Source organism: Grammomys surdaster, unplaced genomic scaffold, assembly GCF_004785775.1.
Source record: "Grammomys surdaster isolate TR1022 unplaced genomic scaffold, NIH_TR_1.0 146, whole genome shotgun sequence".
NCBI lineage: Eukaryota > Metazoa > Chordata > Mammalia > Rodentia > Muridae > Grammomys > Grammomys surdaster.
In genome coordinates this window covers 4,527,203-4,546,134 of record NW_021604604.1, presented here as the reverse complement: position 1 = coordinate 4,546,134, position 18,932 = coordinate 4,527,203, and the positions used below count along the sequence as shown (strand labels likewise).

The following is an 18,932-nucleotide window of genomic DNA, read 5'->3' as shown; positions in this document are numbered from 1 at the left end:
TTCATAGGTCTTCTTTCTAAAGCTGCATTTCCTCCTGAAAAACATTCACTTATTTTGAGGCACAGGAAGAAATTTTAAGAAATCACTTAAAGTATAACTATGAGAAGATTGGAACAGGAGAAATTTGAGGTGGAAAATTAAGTATTTTCAGTCTGTTCAGCCTGTTTCACACTTATCCCCTATTCAATTTACATTTTTTTTATAAGCCTTTGAATATTTAGAATAGCTTTGCAAGTTTATCTGTTGTGTAGTTGATAGCTGAGCATGAATCTTCTTTACATCTTTTCCTATTTTAGGTGTTTTTGTCTCCTTTAAAGAAAAAAATTATCTCAGAATATACTTGTGAGAAAAACAACAAATGGACAGGGGAAAAAAAAAGAGTGGGGGTGGGGACAGAGAGAGATAAGTAGCATTCCTGGTCAGTCTTTGTGAAACCTTTCTTTAATATTATGTCATATTTCCCTTCTCTGCTTGGCCAAAGATGATTGCTTTTTTAATTGGGCTAAAGTGCCACCACATAAAAATTCCCTACATTGTGGCTCTCAATTCCACAGTAAAGTAAGACTGACAAAAAGATCTGAGGCTTGTGTGTTTAATTCACCAGGAATGTTAAGCTTCATAAGATTCCCCCTATGGGGTCATGTTGGTCCTTGGCACTGTTACTGTACAATGGCAAATACACACATTATTGATTTTAAAAATCTTAGATGGCTAGACAAACAGTTTATTAATTGAAGGAATAAAAATGAATTTGTCAAACTCATTCTTTCTGGGACACAATGCACTTAATTAACATATTCCTGGGCTTGTTTCTGGATTTGGGAAGCAGTGGCCCCTTTCACAGAGGAAAACATTTAAATCTTAAAAAGTGACCTTCTTTGGTCCAAATACTATTTAGCAATTCAGCTTAATTTGTTCTTTTCTTCTCTTTCTTTTCTTTTCTCTGTTTTCAGTTGCAGATATGTCTCATTTCTTTAAGGACTCTTCCATTTCCAAAACTGATTTTCCTCTTTACATGTTGAAAATCTTTCAATTACATAATCTTATTGTGTCCTATAAACTGACAGCAGAATATGTCACTTTAATCATTTTAATTATAACTGAGATGCAAATGTTCAATGTCAGTAAAAAAATGGGAAATGGACCCTACATTACATTGATGGCACCCTGAAAAGTCAGTCTCAAATGTTGCATCACAGGAAAAAGTACAGCTCTGCAAGTGTAAGGCTATGTAACATCCACAAAATCTAAAGGCATTCTAGAAATAGTTTTTCCCCCACTGGAAATTATGTGGTCCTTTATCTCCCAAAATGTAAAAATGTAAGGGTATTACATTTTTTATTAATATTTATTTTTTAGTAAAAGAAACAGCTCTGAAGCCAAACACAAGGTTAAGTAAGGCAAACTCTTAAAGATGCTTGATTTTGGTCTTTGAAAATATTTAAGATTTAGATAACTAGATTTAAATTTGAGAATCACCTCTCTTTCCAAAAGTTACATACATCTAAAAATAATATTAGTTATAATTGATTCTAAGAGACTTCTGCAAATACAGTTGTGACTTTTATGTGAAAAGGTGGATATTCAAATGGAGACAATTTTAAGTCATTTAGTAAATACAGACTCTAACAGGCTCAGAAAGAGAAAAAGTGCATCTTTTCCTTGATATTCTGATTAAAATCTAGATTGATATCTAGATTAAAAAACAAAAAGGACAGGAAAACAGAAAGGGACTGTTTGGTAAGAGGAAGATGACCAGGGGAGGGGAGGGGGAGGAGTGGAGGGGACTAGAGAAGGTAAAGGGAGTAAATATGATGAAAGCATATAAATGCACGAATATACCATAATGAAACTCATTATCTTGTACAATATATACTAATAAAAAATTTAAAACGCCCATTTTCATGTCTAGTATATTAATTTTAACTATCAGAAATCTTTGAAGATACTGACTTGGAAAAATTTGTTAATCATTAGAAATTTAACTTTGATTGTATATGCAAAATAAAGATTTGCTTTATTCTCAAGAATACATTTCAGACTTCACTCATCTTTTTCAACACCAGTGTTGAATGTTAGACAAATGTTTCTGTAGTCTTACTACTTCCAGGGTACTTGCTAGGCACTTGGTAAGAACTAAGATGAAACAAAAAAAAATTATCAAGGAAGACTACCATGGCTCATTAAGTGGAACCTTGCAAAAGTCATTAACAGAATTTCAATTGAAAATATAATTAAAGAGAATATCCTTTAATAAAATTTGAATATATGATACATATGGGTGCCATGTCTAGGGTATGCATCTACAAAGACATAAGAGCTACTTACTGTAAAAAACAAAAAGTTTCAAAACTTATTTTAATTAAAACAGTATATATACACATACACATATGTATATATACATATGAATATATATATACTTATTTATATATATATACATATATATGTATGTATATATATATTTGATAAAACTTTTCACAAGAAAGGTAAAAGTTTAGGTATCAAATGAATAAAATAACTTTTTACTCAAATTTTATCTGCAAGTGTATGTGGATCATAAGAAATTGGATTACTATTTTTTTTTTCAGTTGTCCAGCTAATTTATTTGTAAGGACAATATAACAAAGTGAAGAAGCCAGCCACGGAAAGTATAGTGTTACTACTATAAAAATATTCCCAATAGTATAAAAATATGCCTTCGTTTTTATGCCTTATTACAGAAAATAATCTTAGAATAATAGTTCTAATAGACAGAAGGCAATAAAACTGTAGTTTAAAAAGGACACAAATATGAATAAGGATAACCTAGGAACCAAGTACAACTTTAAATATTTCTTTAATAGAATCTACTTAGGTAAATGATTATGAAAAGGAAAATTTGAAAAGTTGGTGTCTAGGTTTGAGACTAAAGAAAATTGTAAGAAGATATATTACCATGGAGTGAAAATACATTTTCCCATTATGGTAGGGTTAGAGGTTACATCATAAAATACTTTACTTGAGTTTTTTGTGGTTTGCCTCAGATGATTAGTTTAGAGAAAATAGATGAGCCAGTACCATGTTAGACACTATTATGTGAGGAATATTCCAGACAATAGGCTTTTCGTTCTTTCCTACAGGTACAAGATGTATGTGCATATTTGGGGAATATGGAATTGGATTTAAATGATAACATTAATATTGAAGTTCTTTTCTAGAAAGATATTCTGTCAGTCACATGGCAATTTAATTTGTATCACTATTTTTTATAAATGTACTTGAACTTTAGCAATTATGGCAATTCCAAGTTATACCCATTCTGAGACTTGAGGATTAGCATATTTAGCTAAATGTTTTTATTACATGTGTCTGCAGTATGAGACTCTACATCACTCATAAAGGACCAATACAGTTGTGTTTCTGCTATATTCCAGGAGTTTCTGGTACACAATGAGTGTTCAGTAAATATTTGCTAAGTGAATAATTCACTGCATATTTGAGCTGCTTTATTCTGTCTGCTATTCTTCCTTTGTACTTGATATATTATTATAGAAATATATCAAATATTGTACATATAACAATATCTGGTACTTGAGTAAAAACCAAATGCCATATAATTCCCAGTGTTTTTCCTTATTTTCATGACTCACCATTATAGAATGTTAAAAGTCAGTTTTAAATAATTGGAATTCTAGTGTGTCAACATGTGTGCATGTATACATCTTTCACAAAATTTCTGCTTCAGATACTATTATTTATATATAAACCTGGAATAGAACTGTGCATCTTTCCATTTTTTAAACACATTTTTCCATTTCTTTTTTGTAAATGTCAAAACTTCATATAAATGACAGGGTTTTTTTTTTTTGCTTTTGTCTTGAAAAGAGCAAGTATTTACCTACATTTATTAGGTATTACAGAATGAGGTAAGATACTTAGCCTTCTTTTCATACAAATTAGTTCCATCAAAAGAACTAAGCTCCAATGCATTAAAAATAAAATCAATGTATTTTTAAATTATTCAGTGTATTAAGGCTTGATTTCAGTGTTTGGGAAGTTCCACACTGATTTGCACCAAAATTAGTCTACATTATGAGGCAGAACAGGAATTAGACAATGAACTGATCTTCTTTGTATAAGGGTAAAGGTAAAAATACTTGGTACATTTAAAACAGTATACTTCTGTTTGAATGCTGCCCTAGCTTTGTACACATCATAGTTATGTTAAGAGCATCATTATAGGTCCAGAAATTTATTACCATATCCTAAAAATGTCATTTTACTAATCTGTAGTCACCACTTCTAAATGTATTAATATTAAAAGCGAATCTTCAGTTTTGTGTCTTTAGAGTACACTATCTATCACAAGCTTTGGTAAATTTCCCATTAGTTTGGATCTCACAGAGCTTTTGAATATATCTGCCTACTGATGCTTGCATTGTGCTGTATCTATTACTATTCTTATACTTTTAGCAATTATTTTGAAATAGAAAAAGAACAGCCCCATTACCTTTTTTGAACATTTTTAAAGTTAATATATTTTCTGGGAAGTGCTTAGAACTTGGGGCATTTTCGCATCGTGTAAGTGCATTTTCCAGACCATATTATATTGTTAATTTCTAATAAGCCCCTTTGTACTTGTAATTAACCAAAAGCCATGAAGTTGCCTTGGAACTGTTTGTCATTTAAACAATCTATCCATAATTCCTATTTCATGCTAAAGTTTAGTGAATGAACACTTTTTGCTTAAAATCAATATTGAGTGTACATGGAGAAAGGATTAGGGAAACAGTTGGGTTTTTTTTTTTTTTTTTTGGTAGCTTAAAAACTACTTCAGTATCTAGCCAGTTAACCTGTTCACATTGGTCTAATCTAATCTATATTCTATTTGTGCATGGGAGGAAGCTCCCATATTTTTCCAATTTAAGTTCACATTTGGGAAGGTAAATTTGGAAAATCGAGCTAGATCAGAGGAATCCTCAATCAAAACTGGGCACCACACTCTTATGCTGTTATCCTTTGGTGACAGGCTAGAACGTGGGTTCCTTCGTCTTACAGCTGCATTTTTCCAGATCACGTTGCTAATGCCACCAACCATTTGTATACCTACCAAGCTACAGTGCAGTCTTGGGGCTTCCGCTCAGAATATAGCCCAAACACAGGCTTTTTGCCTGTCTGTGGTGCACTTTCATTTGCCACGGGGGCCAAGATGGTGCGTTAAGTGGGCGGTAGATCTGGTAACACTTCCACCGGGTGAACTTTGGGAAGAATCCAGGACGTGAATTTAATGGGTGGCGAAGCTGCGACAGTACTGTGAAGTTAGCGCGGCCAACTGCAGGAAGCCATGCTTCATTACACCCTTCATGGAAGCTGGCACCCTCTCCCAACCATTGTTACCCGCGGGCCAGTTCTCGAGGCACAGGCCTTCAGGTAGGTTCCCAGCGCCACGAGCCGCCCCGGGGGCGCCGCCGGCCCCCACCCCACCCCACCCCACCGCGGCCTCTTCCTCATGCGCTCCCCGCGCCCACGACGCGAGGGCCGCCCAACGTCCCGGCCCTGGCGCGCCCCAGAGCCCTCCGGTAGACTCACTCCGGCCGCGCTGAGCAGCCGGCTCCGCTCGTCCCCCACCTCCGCACACCTCGGCGCTGCCGAGCGGTGCGGGGGAGGGGAAAGCCTGGAGGTAGGCAGGGGCCAGGGGACGCGGCGGCGCGCACGCAGGCCTCGCCTCTCCGGGCCGCCTCCCTCACGCCGGCCGCAGGGCGGGCCGACGCGTACGCCGGGTGACGCTCGCTCGGAGGAGGAAGCGCAGCCCCTTCCCCTCCCTCGCCGCCCCGGGCCCAGCGGGAGCCCCCCAGTGCGCCTGTGCGGAGGCCTGCTTGATTATGTGTGCCCTCCTCGGGCGGCGGCGTTAGCGGCCGGGTGGAGGTGGGGAGGGAGGACGCCGCGGAGGAGGAGGAGGAGGAGGAGGAGGAGGAGGCGGTGGCGGGGAGGTGGGGGGATTCAGCAAGGACATGGCTCCTGAGTCCTGTGCGGAACGTGAGTGACTGAGCGGCAAAGCCCGAGTGAGCGAGCGGCCGAGCGGGCGGGCGGGCTGGCGGGCGGGGGCCGGGCCGGGGTCGATCGGGCGGGGGGGCGGGCGGGCGGGCGGGCTGCGTGTGGGGAGCTCTCGGTGGCTTGCTTGTGTTTGTTAATGGTCCCCCCCAACTCCCTCTTAGATGGTCTCTAGCGACCGGCCCGTGTCACTGGAGGACGAGGTCTCCCATAGTATGAAGGAAATGATTGGAGGCTGTTGCGTTTGCTCAGACGAGAGAGGCTGGGCCGAGAACCCTCTGGTTTATTGCGACGGGCACGGCTGCAGCGTCGCGGTGCATCAAGGTAAACACCCAACCGCCCGCCGGGCCGAACCGGCCTGCTCCCAACCGTCACCGCCCCCCCCCCTCCCCCGGCGGCAACTGCCACCGCCGCCCCTCCCCCGGCCCGCCTGCCGCCCCGCCCCGCCCCGTGCGCAGGCCGCGGGAGCCCGGCGTGGTCGCCGCGGGCGCGGGCCGTGCCTCGGCCTGTGGGAGAAAGTGCGTGTGGCCCGGGCTGTCATGTGATTCCGCGCTCACTCAAGTGTCATTTGGTGGCCGCCCGTGTCCGGGCCCGGTCCGCGGAGCCTGCGGCAGCCGCGTCCTGCGCCAGGGTAGGGTGGGAGCGTGTGACTCCGCGCCGGAGTCACCGTGACGGCGGGGTGGCTTTGAGAACCGGAGGCCTCCTCCCTCTCCCCTGCCAGCTCCTGTCTGCCGCAGCGTGTCAGGAGGAGACTTCCTGTGCTGTGGGACAACCTGCCTCTTAAGAGTTAGGGAGAGAGGGAAGGTGGGCCCTGCCTGCTGCACCCCGAGCTCTGTGGCCACTGGGTGCTTCTGCGAAGACAGTGGAAGGTGTCCCTGAGGGGTTGTCTGGGCCGAGCCGATGGAGTCTGAGCTGATGGAGGAAAGCTGGTCATGGCTGCAGCACAGCCTGTAGGACTCTTAAGAAGTGGTGGCGGTGGTGGTGCCCCAAGAGACTTGGGAGGTTTACTTTACTTTAGTTTTGGATGTTATCATTGGGTGAATGTTTTGGGTACCCCCCTTCACTCCCTCCCCCGAAAAAGCTGGGGATTCTTTAGGATGTTTGTCTGGTTATTGAAGTTTCTCACTGTCCATTTCAAGTTGTTAGGAGATCCAGGACGAAAGACTAGGCAACATGTTTGGTGACTGACTGTGTGGTCTTCAGCAGTCCCACCCTTCCCATCCCTGAAGCTAAAACTGAGTTTTTGTTTGTTTGTTTGTTTGTTTGACAGGGTTTTCTCTGTAGCCTTGGCTGTCCTAGAATTTGGCTCTGTAGCCCATTCTGGCCTCGAAATCAGAGATCCTCCTGCCTCTGCCTCTACCTCTGGAGTGTTTCGATTAAAGGTGTGTACTACCTGGGATGGTTTTTTGCATAGGATCTTGCTATGTAGCCCAGGCAGGATGCAGATACACAACCCCAATAATCCTGCCTCTCAAGTATGGGAATTGTAGGTGTGAGGAGGGTCCTACCAAAGCAGAGGGAGGTAAACAGTTTTGCTTTTTTTTTTTTTTTTTTAGTCAGGGTTCCATTATCAGCTCTTTCTGATCTGGAACTCAATTATGTAGACTAGGCTGGGCACAGACTCAGAGGTCTGCCTGCTTCTGCCTCCAAGGTGATGGGGTTAAACCATGTACTACCATTCCTGGAATTTTTGAAAGGGTTTCAGTTAGCCCAGGGTGACCCTGAACTCCCAGCACTCAAGTTTCACCTTCGAAGTGCTGGAGTTTCAGGTATGCACTATTCCTGGGCTATACTGTGCTGAGGCTAGGCAAGCACTAACTGAGCCAGAGCCTGGCCTCCAAAGCTCATTCTTTAAAGAATTCTATTAGGACAGAATGTCCAGTTAGGACATTTAGGTAAATGATGATAATATTGAGACTGTAACTTAACAGGAATGTTTGGTTATTCCTGGTTTCTTTTAAAGGAGAAAGTTACATATTATCATTGATGCTAATTCCCAGTCTTTGCTAAGATAAGTGCAGAAAGGAGTGAAGATGTATGTTAGTACATTTTACATAATTTCTGTTAGTTTGAATTGTGTGTGTATATTATGGTCTTTAGTTGGGATACCAAATAATGGTGGTTATGACATTCTCATACATATATCCTATTATACTTTATTTAAATATATTTTCCCAGTACCTTTTCCCTCTGCTTTTCTGTCTTAGGCCAAGGCATAGCTCATGAATTGGATGGTAATTGATTTTTGTTATGAAATATGTCCTTGTCAATACAGAAAATGTACAGCTAAATATTAACTTTTGCCTTTTAGAGGTGCTTCCAAATAAAAGTGGTTTTGGACTCTATGCTGTTTCTTTCTTCTCTCTCTCTCTCTCTCTCTCTCTCTCTCTCTCTCTCTCTCTCTCTCTCTTTCTTTCTTTTTTGATACAGGATCTCATATAGCCCGGTGTCACAGTTGGGAATCTTGATGAGGCAGGCCTTGAACTCTAGATCTTTCTGCCTCCCAAGTGCTAGGATTGCAGATGTGTTACTACCCCTCCCTCCCCCCAAGTCACTGATGCTGTTTTTTGACTGATAGGATATTTTTACTTAGACATACTTAACACAGGTTTAAAAGAGATTAGCTTAGGCATGGTGGCTTATGCCTGTAATTACAACTCTTGGGTCAGGCAGGAGGATTCTTTTGAGTTTGAGGCCAGCCTGGACTACAAATTAAAGACCCATTAAGTATATAGTTCAATTGAAGCAGGTTGGTAGCACACACAAAGCCCTGGTGTAAACTTTATCTTGAACTAAACCTGGCATGATGGCACATGCCTGTAATCCCAGTATTCTGTAGGGTGAACACCTCAAGTCCCTTCCAGGGGTTGCATAGCAAGTTTGAGGCCAACCTGTGCTATGTGACACTCTTGATCCAACAATAAAACAAAAGTTTAGCTTTGGGTATTTAAGAGTTCTGTTGATTTTATTTTGTTTCCCATCATTTTATGACATTTCCAAGTTTTTTTCTGAGCAAAATAGAATTGAATGTGTTTATAAATTCTCAAAAAATGAAAATCTCAGCAAATTAAACATGAACATTAAAACCAACTTTTGCAGCTAGTGAGGTGGCAAAGTGGGTAAAAGGCACGTGCCGCCACACCTGCCCAGTTAGATTGCTGAGAGTCACGGTGGAAGGAGAGGACTGCTGAAAGTTGTCCTCTGACCTCTGCTGCTCACTGTGGCACACAGTCGCCCACACAACGTGCACAGGAGACATGGGACAAATTGGTTTGATTTTAGTTCTTGAAGTAGGGTTTCTCTGTGCAGCTCTGGTTGTCCTGGCATTCTCTGTAGACCAGGCTGGCCACCTACATCTGAGAGTGTTAGGATTAAAGGTTATGCCACTACTGCTCAGCTAAAACTTTTTTTTTTTGTTTTTTGAAGTTGCTTAACAAAACATCAAATGAGACCTTTTCTTTCCTCACATTTTTATGCTGAGGATCAAACTCAGGATGTTGTGCCTGTTAGACAGATATTTTACCATTGAGCTGCTGCAGTAGCCTTATCCTTCAGATTTTATAGACAGGGTCTCACTGTGACCCAGCCTGGCCTCTTTCAACTTCCTGAGTGCTGGGATTACATTGTGTGCTACCATGCCCAGCTTAAAAAGACAAACCGAGGTTGGGCTGGTGAGATAGTTAAGTTGCTGTTGCCAAGCCTAATGACTTGAGATCAGGCTTTGGAACTACAGAGTGGAGGGAAGGAAGAGACTCCTGAAAGTGGATTTCCACATGTGTATATGGTAGAAACTTACATACACAATAAATAATGTAATACAATAATTTTGTTAAAAATGAAGCTGTGAATTGGGTATGTGAGACTGAGAATACTTGGTGGATATGCACTTTGGTTTTTCGAGACAGGGTTTCCTGTGTAGCCCTGGCTGTCCTGGAACTCACTCTGTAGACCAGGTTGGCCTCGAATTCAGAAATCTGCCTCTGCCTCCCAAGTGCTGGGATTAAAGGTGTGCGCCACCACTGCCCAGTGTACATTTTATGTATATGTATAGTTTTCTTTTTAATAGCTGTATTAAGATAGAATTACATACTATGCAGTTCATCTGTTTGGAGTATATAATCCAGTGGTTTCTGGTATTGTCACAGAGTTGTACAAACATTATCACAGTCTGTTTTAGATCCTTTTCATCACCCTAATAAAAAACTTGGATCCATTAGAGGTCACTTCCTGTTTCTCCCTAGTTCCCACATATCTAGATAACCACAACTTTGTCTATTGATTTGCCTTTTTGGATAGTTCACTTTTTTTTTTTTTTTTTTGGTGGGGATTAGACTCCAGTCCTTGAACATGGTTGTGATCTGTCCTGAACTATCACTTTATTCTCTTGATACAGTATCAGGTAGCCTGGGCTGGCTTTGAATTGCTATGTGGTGGTGGTTGACCTTCAACTTGTGATCCTCCTACCTCCATTTCCTGAGTGCTTGCATTATAGGCTTGCTCCAACAGGCCTGGGTTTATGTGGTGCTGGAGATGACACAGGGCTTCATGCATGCTTTGCATGCTGTATTTTACCTGCTAAGTTACACCCTAGCAACCCACAACCCACAAAGTATTTCACTTTAGCATATTTTGTTTTGTCTATTGATCATTTTATTTTTGTTTTTAATTTGTTTTTGTTGTTCATTTGTGTGCTTGTAGTCCCAGCACTTTTAAGAGGCTAAGACAGGAAAATCAGGCTAAGACAGGCTGTCAGTGAAATCAGTCCTATCTCAAAGCAACAGAAAACAGTTGGTACTTAGCCTATAGGGAAAAGAATGAATTAATGGTTTTCTGATTTATTCTGTCCATAACTTGTGTTAAGCTTTACCGCTGAGCCATCTCTGCAGCCCGAAGACAGTTTCTGTACAGTTCATGGTGACTTAAAACTCATGGTCATTTTGCTTTCGCCTGTAGAGTTTTGTGGTTACAGGTCTGTGCTACCACACTAAACACTTTGGACTTTAGCAGAAATAACCCAAAAGGCTGAATTTTATTTTTATTTGTTTGTTTATTTTTGAGACAGGGTTTCTCTGTATCCTTGTCTGCCCTGGAACTCATTCTGTAGATCAGGCTGGCTTCAAACTCAGAGACATCTAATCTATCTGCCTCTGCCTTCCAAGTGCTGGGAAGGTTGAATGTTAAAATTTTGTTACATTTATTATATTATAATTTTACTGTAAATTTTAAGTAACTACTAAACATAATTTATTTATTTATTTATTTTTTTTTTGGTAGTTCTGGCTGTCCTGGAACTCACTCTGTAGACCAGGCTGGCCTCAAACTCAGAAATCCGCCTGTCTCTGCCTCCCAAGTGCTGGGATCAAAATAAAATAATTTCTTAAGTCAAGTTGTTGAAAAGTGAGAGGTAGTTGATATGTTTATAAAGATTGTTTTGCCTTAGTTTTCAAATATAAATATTTTGTTTTCAGATTTAAACATATTTTTTGTTTCCCAACAGCTTGCTATGGCATTGTTCAAGTACCTACTGGACCATGGTTTTGTAGGAAATGTGAATCTCAGGAGAGAGCAGCCAGAGTGGTAAGGACTGTTTATCAAAAAATACTAAAATTCTTAAGTAGTTTAGGATGCCAAGTATTAAATACTGACTTCAAGTTTTAAACTGATTTTGTAAAAATTGAAAAACAAGTGTGTGTGTGTGTGTTTGTGTATATGTATGTGTGTGTGGGTACTTTGAAAACTAGACATAGGAAATTATATTCGATTTTTATTTAATTTCTGAGCTGAGGGTTGAGCTCAGGTCCCTGTGTATACTAGACAAACATTATACCACTGAATTATGTCTTCAGCACTGTACCCAGGGTCTCTACTAGAGCTGTGTAGCTGGTATTTCTTCTAGGTTTAGTAAGTGTGGGAAAAAAACTTTAGGGGTATAGATAGTCATTTTTATTACTATATCTATGCTGTGGTTTGAATATTCTCCATTTTCAAATGTCCTAACATTTTTTTGACAAAGCTACAAGAAACTTTAACTCAACTGGTCACCTTTTAGTACTTTGGTAACTTTTTGTGAAATAAAGGAGGTTCATTTTTTGGTTGCAAGAGTTTTTGTTTTTGTTCCCCCCCCACCCCTCCACCAATTAAGCTTAGTGGAAATACCAGTAGAAAGATGCAATTTCTATTAGTTATACAAAAGAATATCCGATCTTGGTATGATAGTGTTGACTAGAGAGTCTGGCCTGAAATCAGAAAACAGACATTTCAATTTCTCTTTACTAGGCATATAGCAGAAGTAGAAGTTTTAATTTTGCCTTCAGTGATTCTGGGTGTATAGACAGTATTGTCCAGTAGCTTCTATACTGATTCTCAGTTGATGGTGTGTGACAATCCATTGTAGCAGAAGTACAGTTAATTATTGTAGTGTTAATTAGCAAATGGAGGATGAAGTCAATCATGCAAATTTCAAGACTTTAGGATTGTAGTTTAGCTGGTATAATGCTTTCTTAATGTGCATGCAGGTCGCAAGTTCCACCCCAACAGTGTGTTAAAATGGGTCAGAAGTTCTAAGTCTTCCTTGGCTACATAGTTCTAGTTTGAGACTAACCTGGGCTTCAAGAGATCCTGTCTGGAAAAAAAGTTGTTTTTAAGACTTGAAATATGGAAAGCCTACTTTTTGACTTTTTTCTCATTCTTGAATATTATCTTTAGTGTGGATAGGTCTCAAATGAAACTATGCTTGAATTATGGGTCAACTCTAGTGAAGTGAGGAGGCCAAGGTGGGGGCAGGTGTAGTGTGTTAAAGATGAGAAGAGCTCAGACAGCAGTCCAGGAAGGCAGAGACTCAGTGAGAGGGAAGCCTGGTGGGATGTGGTGAGACGCCTCAGATAGCACTTGGTTTGTTTCTATTTCTTTATTTTATGGAATGATCAAAATGCCACGGTAAATACAGTAGTTATATTGGGAGCATGTTTTTTTTTTTTATTTACATTGGTGGGATGTGGTAATCCATTTAAAAACAGTATAGTCTCCTAAATCCTGCAGTGACAATGATGAGACTGAAGCTGGCGTCTAAGCTTGTGTAGTGGAAGCAGGGCGTGCGTTTTATTACAGGACACTGAATCAAGGACTTGAATTGAGATGGGAACTTGAACTGGTCCTGCTATTTCTCTGTAGTGCCTGTTTCATTCTTTATCTTTGTGAGAATTGTCTCTGCTACGGAGTGGTTTGTACTTCTCCAGGTGTTTATGTACCAGATACTGTACTAAATGTTTGACTCCAGTTACTCTACTCTATTTGTTGAATTCCTGAGGTAGTTTTTATTTTGTACATGCGGAAGCTATAGTTTTAAGGGAGAAACGTATTTAGAATTGCAGTCTGGGCAGCCGTTAAGCTGCTTTTCCCTTCTTCCATCTCCTCCTGTGGAGAGATGACTGACTATATCTCAGCTCCTCTTCATCTGTCTGGCCTCCGAATCTCTTTTTTTGAAATAGGTCCTACTGTGGAGCCCTTGCTTCAAACTCTTGGCTCAAACTGTTGAGATTGGCGAGGGCTACCATACCTAGGTCGCATGTGGCTTTAAAAACAACAACAACAACAACAAAAACCACTTTTGGATATTTTAAAAAACAGGAATATGTGTGTGTGTGTGTGTGTGTGTGTGTGTGTGTAAGAGAGCAAGTATGGAAGGAGGTGTGAATATGTGTGTGTGTCAAGGAGTGTGGTTTTGAGGACAGCCATTGGATGTCAGTCCCATCTTTCTACTTCTTTTAAGGCAGGTTCTTGGCAGAGCATGATGGCACATGGCTTTAATCCCAGCACTCAGGAGGCAGAGGCAGCTGGGTAGATCTCTGTGAGGCCAGTCTGTTAATACAGCAAGTTCCAGGATAGTCAGGATTGCATACACCCTGACTGAAAAACCTAAAAATAAAAGAAAAAAGAGAGGGAAAATTTCTTGATTCTGTATAAGCAAGCTAGCTGACCTGTGAGCTGATTCCCAACTCTGGTTCACTATTTTTGTAGAGGGTTGCTAGGCATACAGGTGCTTGCACTACTGAGTCTGCCTTTTATGTGGGTTCTGGGCATCTGAACTCAGGTGGTCAGAGCTGATGTGTGGTACTGCACCCACAATATCCCTGAGTTGTCTCTCCAGCCTGTACTTCCTGTCCTGAGAGCCTGAAATCTCATTCTGAATTTTATAACCTTGTGGCCAAAATTGCCTCAAACTGGTTTGACTTAGGTGAGGTGCCTTTTAAGGTCAAGTTGCTTAGATATGGTTAGGGCACTGTGGATTAGAGATGGTTCACTTGTCAGAAAAGGAAGAGTTGTGAACTGGCTGTAAGTATATTGACAGATACTGGATCATAATGATCCAGAAAGCAACATGTTGAGAAAATAGTTTTTGTTTGTAAGTCTGTATAATGCAGTTAAAAGAGGACATTAGAAATGAAAACATAAATAATGATAGTATCAGGTGTAGGACTTTAAAGGAAGGACACAGGAATCCACAGAGAACATCTTAAAAGAAAGGATAATAGGTGACTCAGTGATATTAACATCAATTACTCTGGAATGGTTTTACCATCAGTAAGTCAGGGACTGTAGCTCTGTGCTGTAGAATGTGCTTCACAAGCATAAGGCCTATGTTTAATCCCCAGAAAAGCCCACAACTTTCCCAAAGTAATAGCAGTAGAAGAGAAGAGTAGGTAGAAAAGAGCAAATGAAAACTAAATATAGGGCCTGTCAGATAGATGGCTCAGTGGGTAAGCAGGCTTGCCACCAAGACTGGTAACCTAAGTTCCACCCTTGGAAGACACATGTTGGGAGGAGGGAATGGATGGCACAGGATGTTCTCTATCTTCCCTGCTCGCATTGAGTCAGGCCTGCGCGCGCACACACACACACTCTCTCTCTCTCTCTCTTACACACACACACACACACACACACACACACACACCAGCAGCAGCAGCAGCAGCAGCAGCAGCAGCAGCAGCAGCAGCAGCAATAGGAAACAAAAAGAAATGCAAAATGGAATGGAATGAAGGGCTGGTATTTTTATCATGGTGAAACAGGCCTGTTTGATTGCATAGAATGTTTTAGCATTCTAGAGGTGGAAAGGATTTTGAGTTGGAAGGTGACTTGGATAGCTGTTTCCAAAAAAACAAAGGAAAAAAGGACAAAAGTCAGACATGGTAGCTTATGCTTGTAATTCCAGCACTGGGGATGGAGGATTGCCATGAGTTTGGGGCAGCCTGGTCTCTATAGAGTGAGACTTCATCTCAAAACACCAAAAACCAAACAAAACCCACCAAGCAACAACAAAAACCCTAACAAAAAACCCAAAAGACCCAAGTCAGACAACAACAGAATCCAAACAAAACTCCCTCTCCATGTAACTGAGAATGACCTAAGGTTTCTTTAATATTTTTTAAAAAATATTAAAAGTTTTTAAAAAATGTGTCAGGCCTGAGCTGGAGTTAATGGTATTTGAGCTGCATGATGTGGATGCTGGGAACTGAGCATAGAAGCACAAGCATGTAGTCTTACCTGTGCTCTTCCTTCCCACTGGGGACTAAACATCTCTCCAGCTACCTAAAGTCAAAAGAAGAATTTTCATAATTGAAAGAAGGCCCAGGTTGACTGAAAACTCACTGTACAGCTGACGATGACCTCCTGATTCTTCCTCCAAAGTGTTGATATGACAGGTGTGTGTGTACCTGTCAGTATTTAGATGAGTTAATATAGATTTATTTTATATTTTAATTTTTATTATATATATTTGTGGTCCCTGTGGATTTGAACACTGAGTAGATGGTGCCAACAGAAGCTAGTGGTGCTGGATTCTCTGGAGCTAAGTTGCAACAGCTAATAAGCCTGATGTGGGTGCTAAGAACCAGACCCTGGTCCTCCACCGGAGCAGTATAGCATTAAGCCGTCTATTAAGCCCTTAACATAGATTATTAATAGGCAAATTTATTTTCTACACGCAGTTATTGAGACCCTGTTTTAAGCATCCTTCCCAAAAAGGCGGGGGGGGGGGGAAATCAAAAGTATAAGAATTTTTTTTTTTTCTTTGAGACAGGGTTTCCTTTGTGTAGCCCTGTGTGTCTTAGAACTAGCTGTAGACTAGGCTGGCCTCAGACTCACAGAGATCCTCCTCTCTTTGCCTCCCGAGAGCTAGGATTAAAAGCATGTACCACCACTGCCTGGCTGAAGTTTTATTAACTTACTCTCTTTTAGGTCATCTATGTTCAGTATTTATTTGCATTATTATTATTATTTATGCACATTAATGGGTATATGTATATGTATAATTCGTGTTGTTTTACAGGAATGGTGTATGCCTGTGTATTAAATTTAAAAAAATGCTGGTAATTAAACCCAAGGCCATTGACATGCTAAGCAAACCCTTTACCAATGAGCTGCAACCTTGCCCATGTGAGACTTGAACTCCTGGGCCCTTGACCTTCCTGAGTAGCTGTGCCAACAGGCAGGGTGATGCTGTACTTTGTTTATTCTTTTTCTCTTGTCATGCTGGGGATTGAACCCAGGTCCTCACTGTCTGACCCTTTAGCTACACTCCTAGCCCGTTTTCCTTTCATTTGAAGTTCATTTAATTAAGTTTAATTTTGTGTGTGCGTGTATTGTGTATGTATGTATGTAGGGTTACTGTAATAAGAAGGCTCTATTAGTGTTTTGTTTGTTTTTTTTTTTCAGTTTTTTGTTTTTTGTTTTTTTGTTTTTTTTTTCTTCCTGAGACAGGGTTTCTCTGTGTAGCCCTGGCTGTCCTGGAACTCACTCTATAGACCAGGCTGGCCTTGAACTCAGAAATTCCCCTGCCTCTGCCTCCCAAGTGCTGGGGTTAAAGGCGTGTGCCACCACTGCCCGGCACTATTAGTGTTTTTGTATTTAAGCATTTCATTATTTTGCTTTTGTGTGTTAGTTTGAATTCTAGGATAATAGCTATTTAGCTAGGGGTAAGATTTCCTTTGAGTCTGTCTTCTGGTATGTTTCAGTGCACAGTTGGCAGCCTGTTTTCTTTAAGGCTTGGCCTTCCTTTTTCATTTGAGGGGAACATTGTTTAAGAGACGGTGGCTGATAGCTGTAGTCTCAGCACTTTGAAGGCTGAGGCAGGTGAGTTGAAGTCTGGTGGCACTGCATAGTGAGTTCCTTGGGTTACAGAGTGAGACCCTGAATTCAAAAAGGGGGAAAACTGTACTGTCTTCTTTATGTTTTCAAATATTGTTACTTCATTACATTTTTTTTGTAACCGATGTAGGTGTCTGAGACTTTGATTTTTCATGTCTTTTATTTGTTATGGTTATATTATGGAAGCTGGCTCTCTTCTTCATATTATTGATACTTATTGTTTATCTAATAAATTAATTTTCTACCTTAACCATCTGTAGAACACTACTGTTTTTTCATTCATACTTTTGAGAAGATGGATTTATTTGTAGTTTTTGGTATATAACTTCTTTTATGGTATCTTATTATTGTCTTAGGAATAGTAAAGTTTCTCAAGTTATTTTTAGTTTTTGTTTGTTTTGTTTTGTGAGACAGGGTTTCACTGTATCCCTGACTGGTCTAGCACTTGTATTAACTGTGAACTTACAGCCTTGGCCTCCTGAGTACTGTGATTAAAGAATGAATCACCACATTCACCACATCTGACTTTTCTTTTTTTTTTTCTTTAAAAAGACTTACTTGTGTGTGAAAAGTCCTGAGTACATTTATGTCAGTGTACCATGTATGTGAAATGCCCATGGAAGCCAGATGATGGCATTGTATCCTCTGGGACTGGAGTTTCAGACTGTTGTGAGCTGGCATGGGTGCTGGGTCCCTTTTAACAGTGTCATGAACTCTAGCATTCCCCCACCCTGCCCCAGGTTTCCATTCGAAGCCTTGGCTACAGGAGGCCCTGTCTCAGAAAACAAAAGTTGTTAGGGGTTGGAGAGGTGGCTCACGTCTTGGGCTTCGTCCCCAGTGCTCCCTCCTTGCTTTACTCAACATAGTACGTCATCCTTTAATATGCTTCCTGATAGTACTGGACTCTTAAAGTTGAGCCCATATGATGAGTTGAATAAAAGCAAGGTTTTGATAGTAGAAAGGAGGAAATGGATTTGGGGTTGTAATAGGCCATCATATTTTGTTTGCCTGAAGAGATTCATTGTTCTAGGTCAGTGTTTTATTTTTCATTTCTTTTTTTTTCTTTCTTTTTTATTTTTTAGAATTTTATTGTTTGTATGTATGCTTGCAACACGCTGAGGTTCCATGTTGGTCCCTGGGTTCAAGTTAAGGTTGTAAGGATTGCTAGCAAGTGCATTTGTTCTTGGAGCCATTTCTATAACCCTAAATTTAAAAAATAAGAAATTCCCTTTAAAACCCAAGCCTACATCTTTTTGTATCTTTTAATTGCTTCCTCTTATGATTCCATATAGTTAGGCTAGGTGTGATAGCCCACAGTTTTAATCCTGCCAAAGGAGGCAGAGACAGGAGGAATGGTGCGTTTGAGGCTGACTCTGGTTTCCTAAATGTGTTCTTTTTCATTTATTTCCCTCCTGTCTTGCTTCCCTCTCCTTCTCATTCCTCTTCTTTTCTTCCTCTCTTCCTTTTCTTTTCCCTTTCTCCTTTCTCTTTCTCTCACCTTCTTCCTTCCCTCCTCTGCCTCTGCCCCCTTTTGTCTCACCCTGTAGCCCATGTTCACTTGGAACTCACCGTATCATCTAGACTGGCCTTGAATTTGGAGGCCATCTTGCCTCCAGATTCATATTCATATTCTCTCTTTCTCCTCTCTGTCTGTCTGTCTGTCTGTCTGTCTGTCTGTCTCTCTCTCTGGTTTTTCGTGGCAGGGTTTCTCTCTCTCTCTCTCTGTCTCTCTCTCTGTCTCTCTCTCTGTCTCTCTCTCT

At 40.7% G+C, this 18,932-nt stretch overlaps 1 protein-coding gene across 5 annotated transcripts in view; it reads left to right on the top strand.

Moving 5' to 3' along the window:
• The first annotated feature begins 5,685 nt into the window (after positions 1-5,685).
• Positions 5,686-18,932, top strand: part of Mllt10 (MLLT10 histone lysine methyltransferase DOT1L cofactor) — a 144,213-nt gene continuing 130,966 nt past the window's right edge. For 2 of the 5 annotated variants that reach the window (XM_028764918.1, XM_028764916.1), the window contains exons 1-3: positions 5,686-6,041; positions 6,195-6,354; positions 11,528-11,607. In XM_028764918.1, coding sequence (XP_028620751.1) covers positions 6,195-6,354; positions 11,528-11,607 — 240 coding nt within the window. In that variant the 5' untranslated portion in view covers positions 5,686-6,041. Of the gene's footprint in view, positions 6,042-6,194; positions 6,355-11,527; positions 11,608-18,932 lie in introns of those variants that run through there. The other 3 variants (XM_028764919.1, XM_028764917.1, XM_028764920.1) reach the window with 3 other exon arrangements.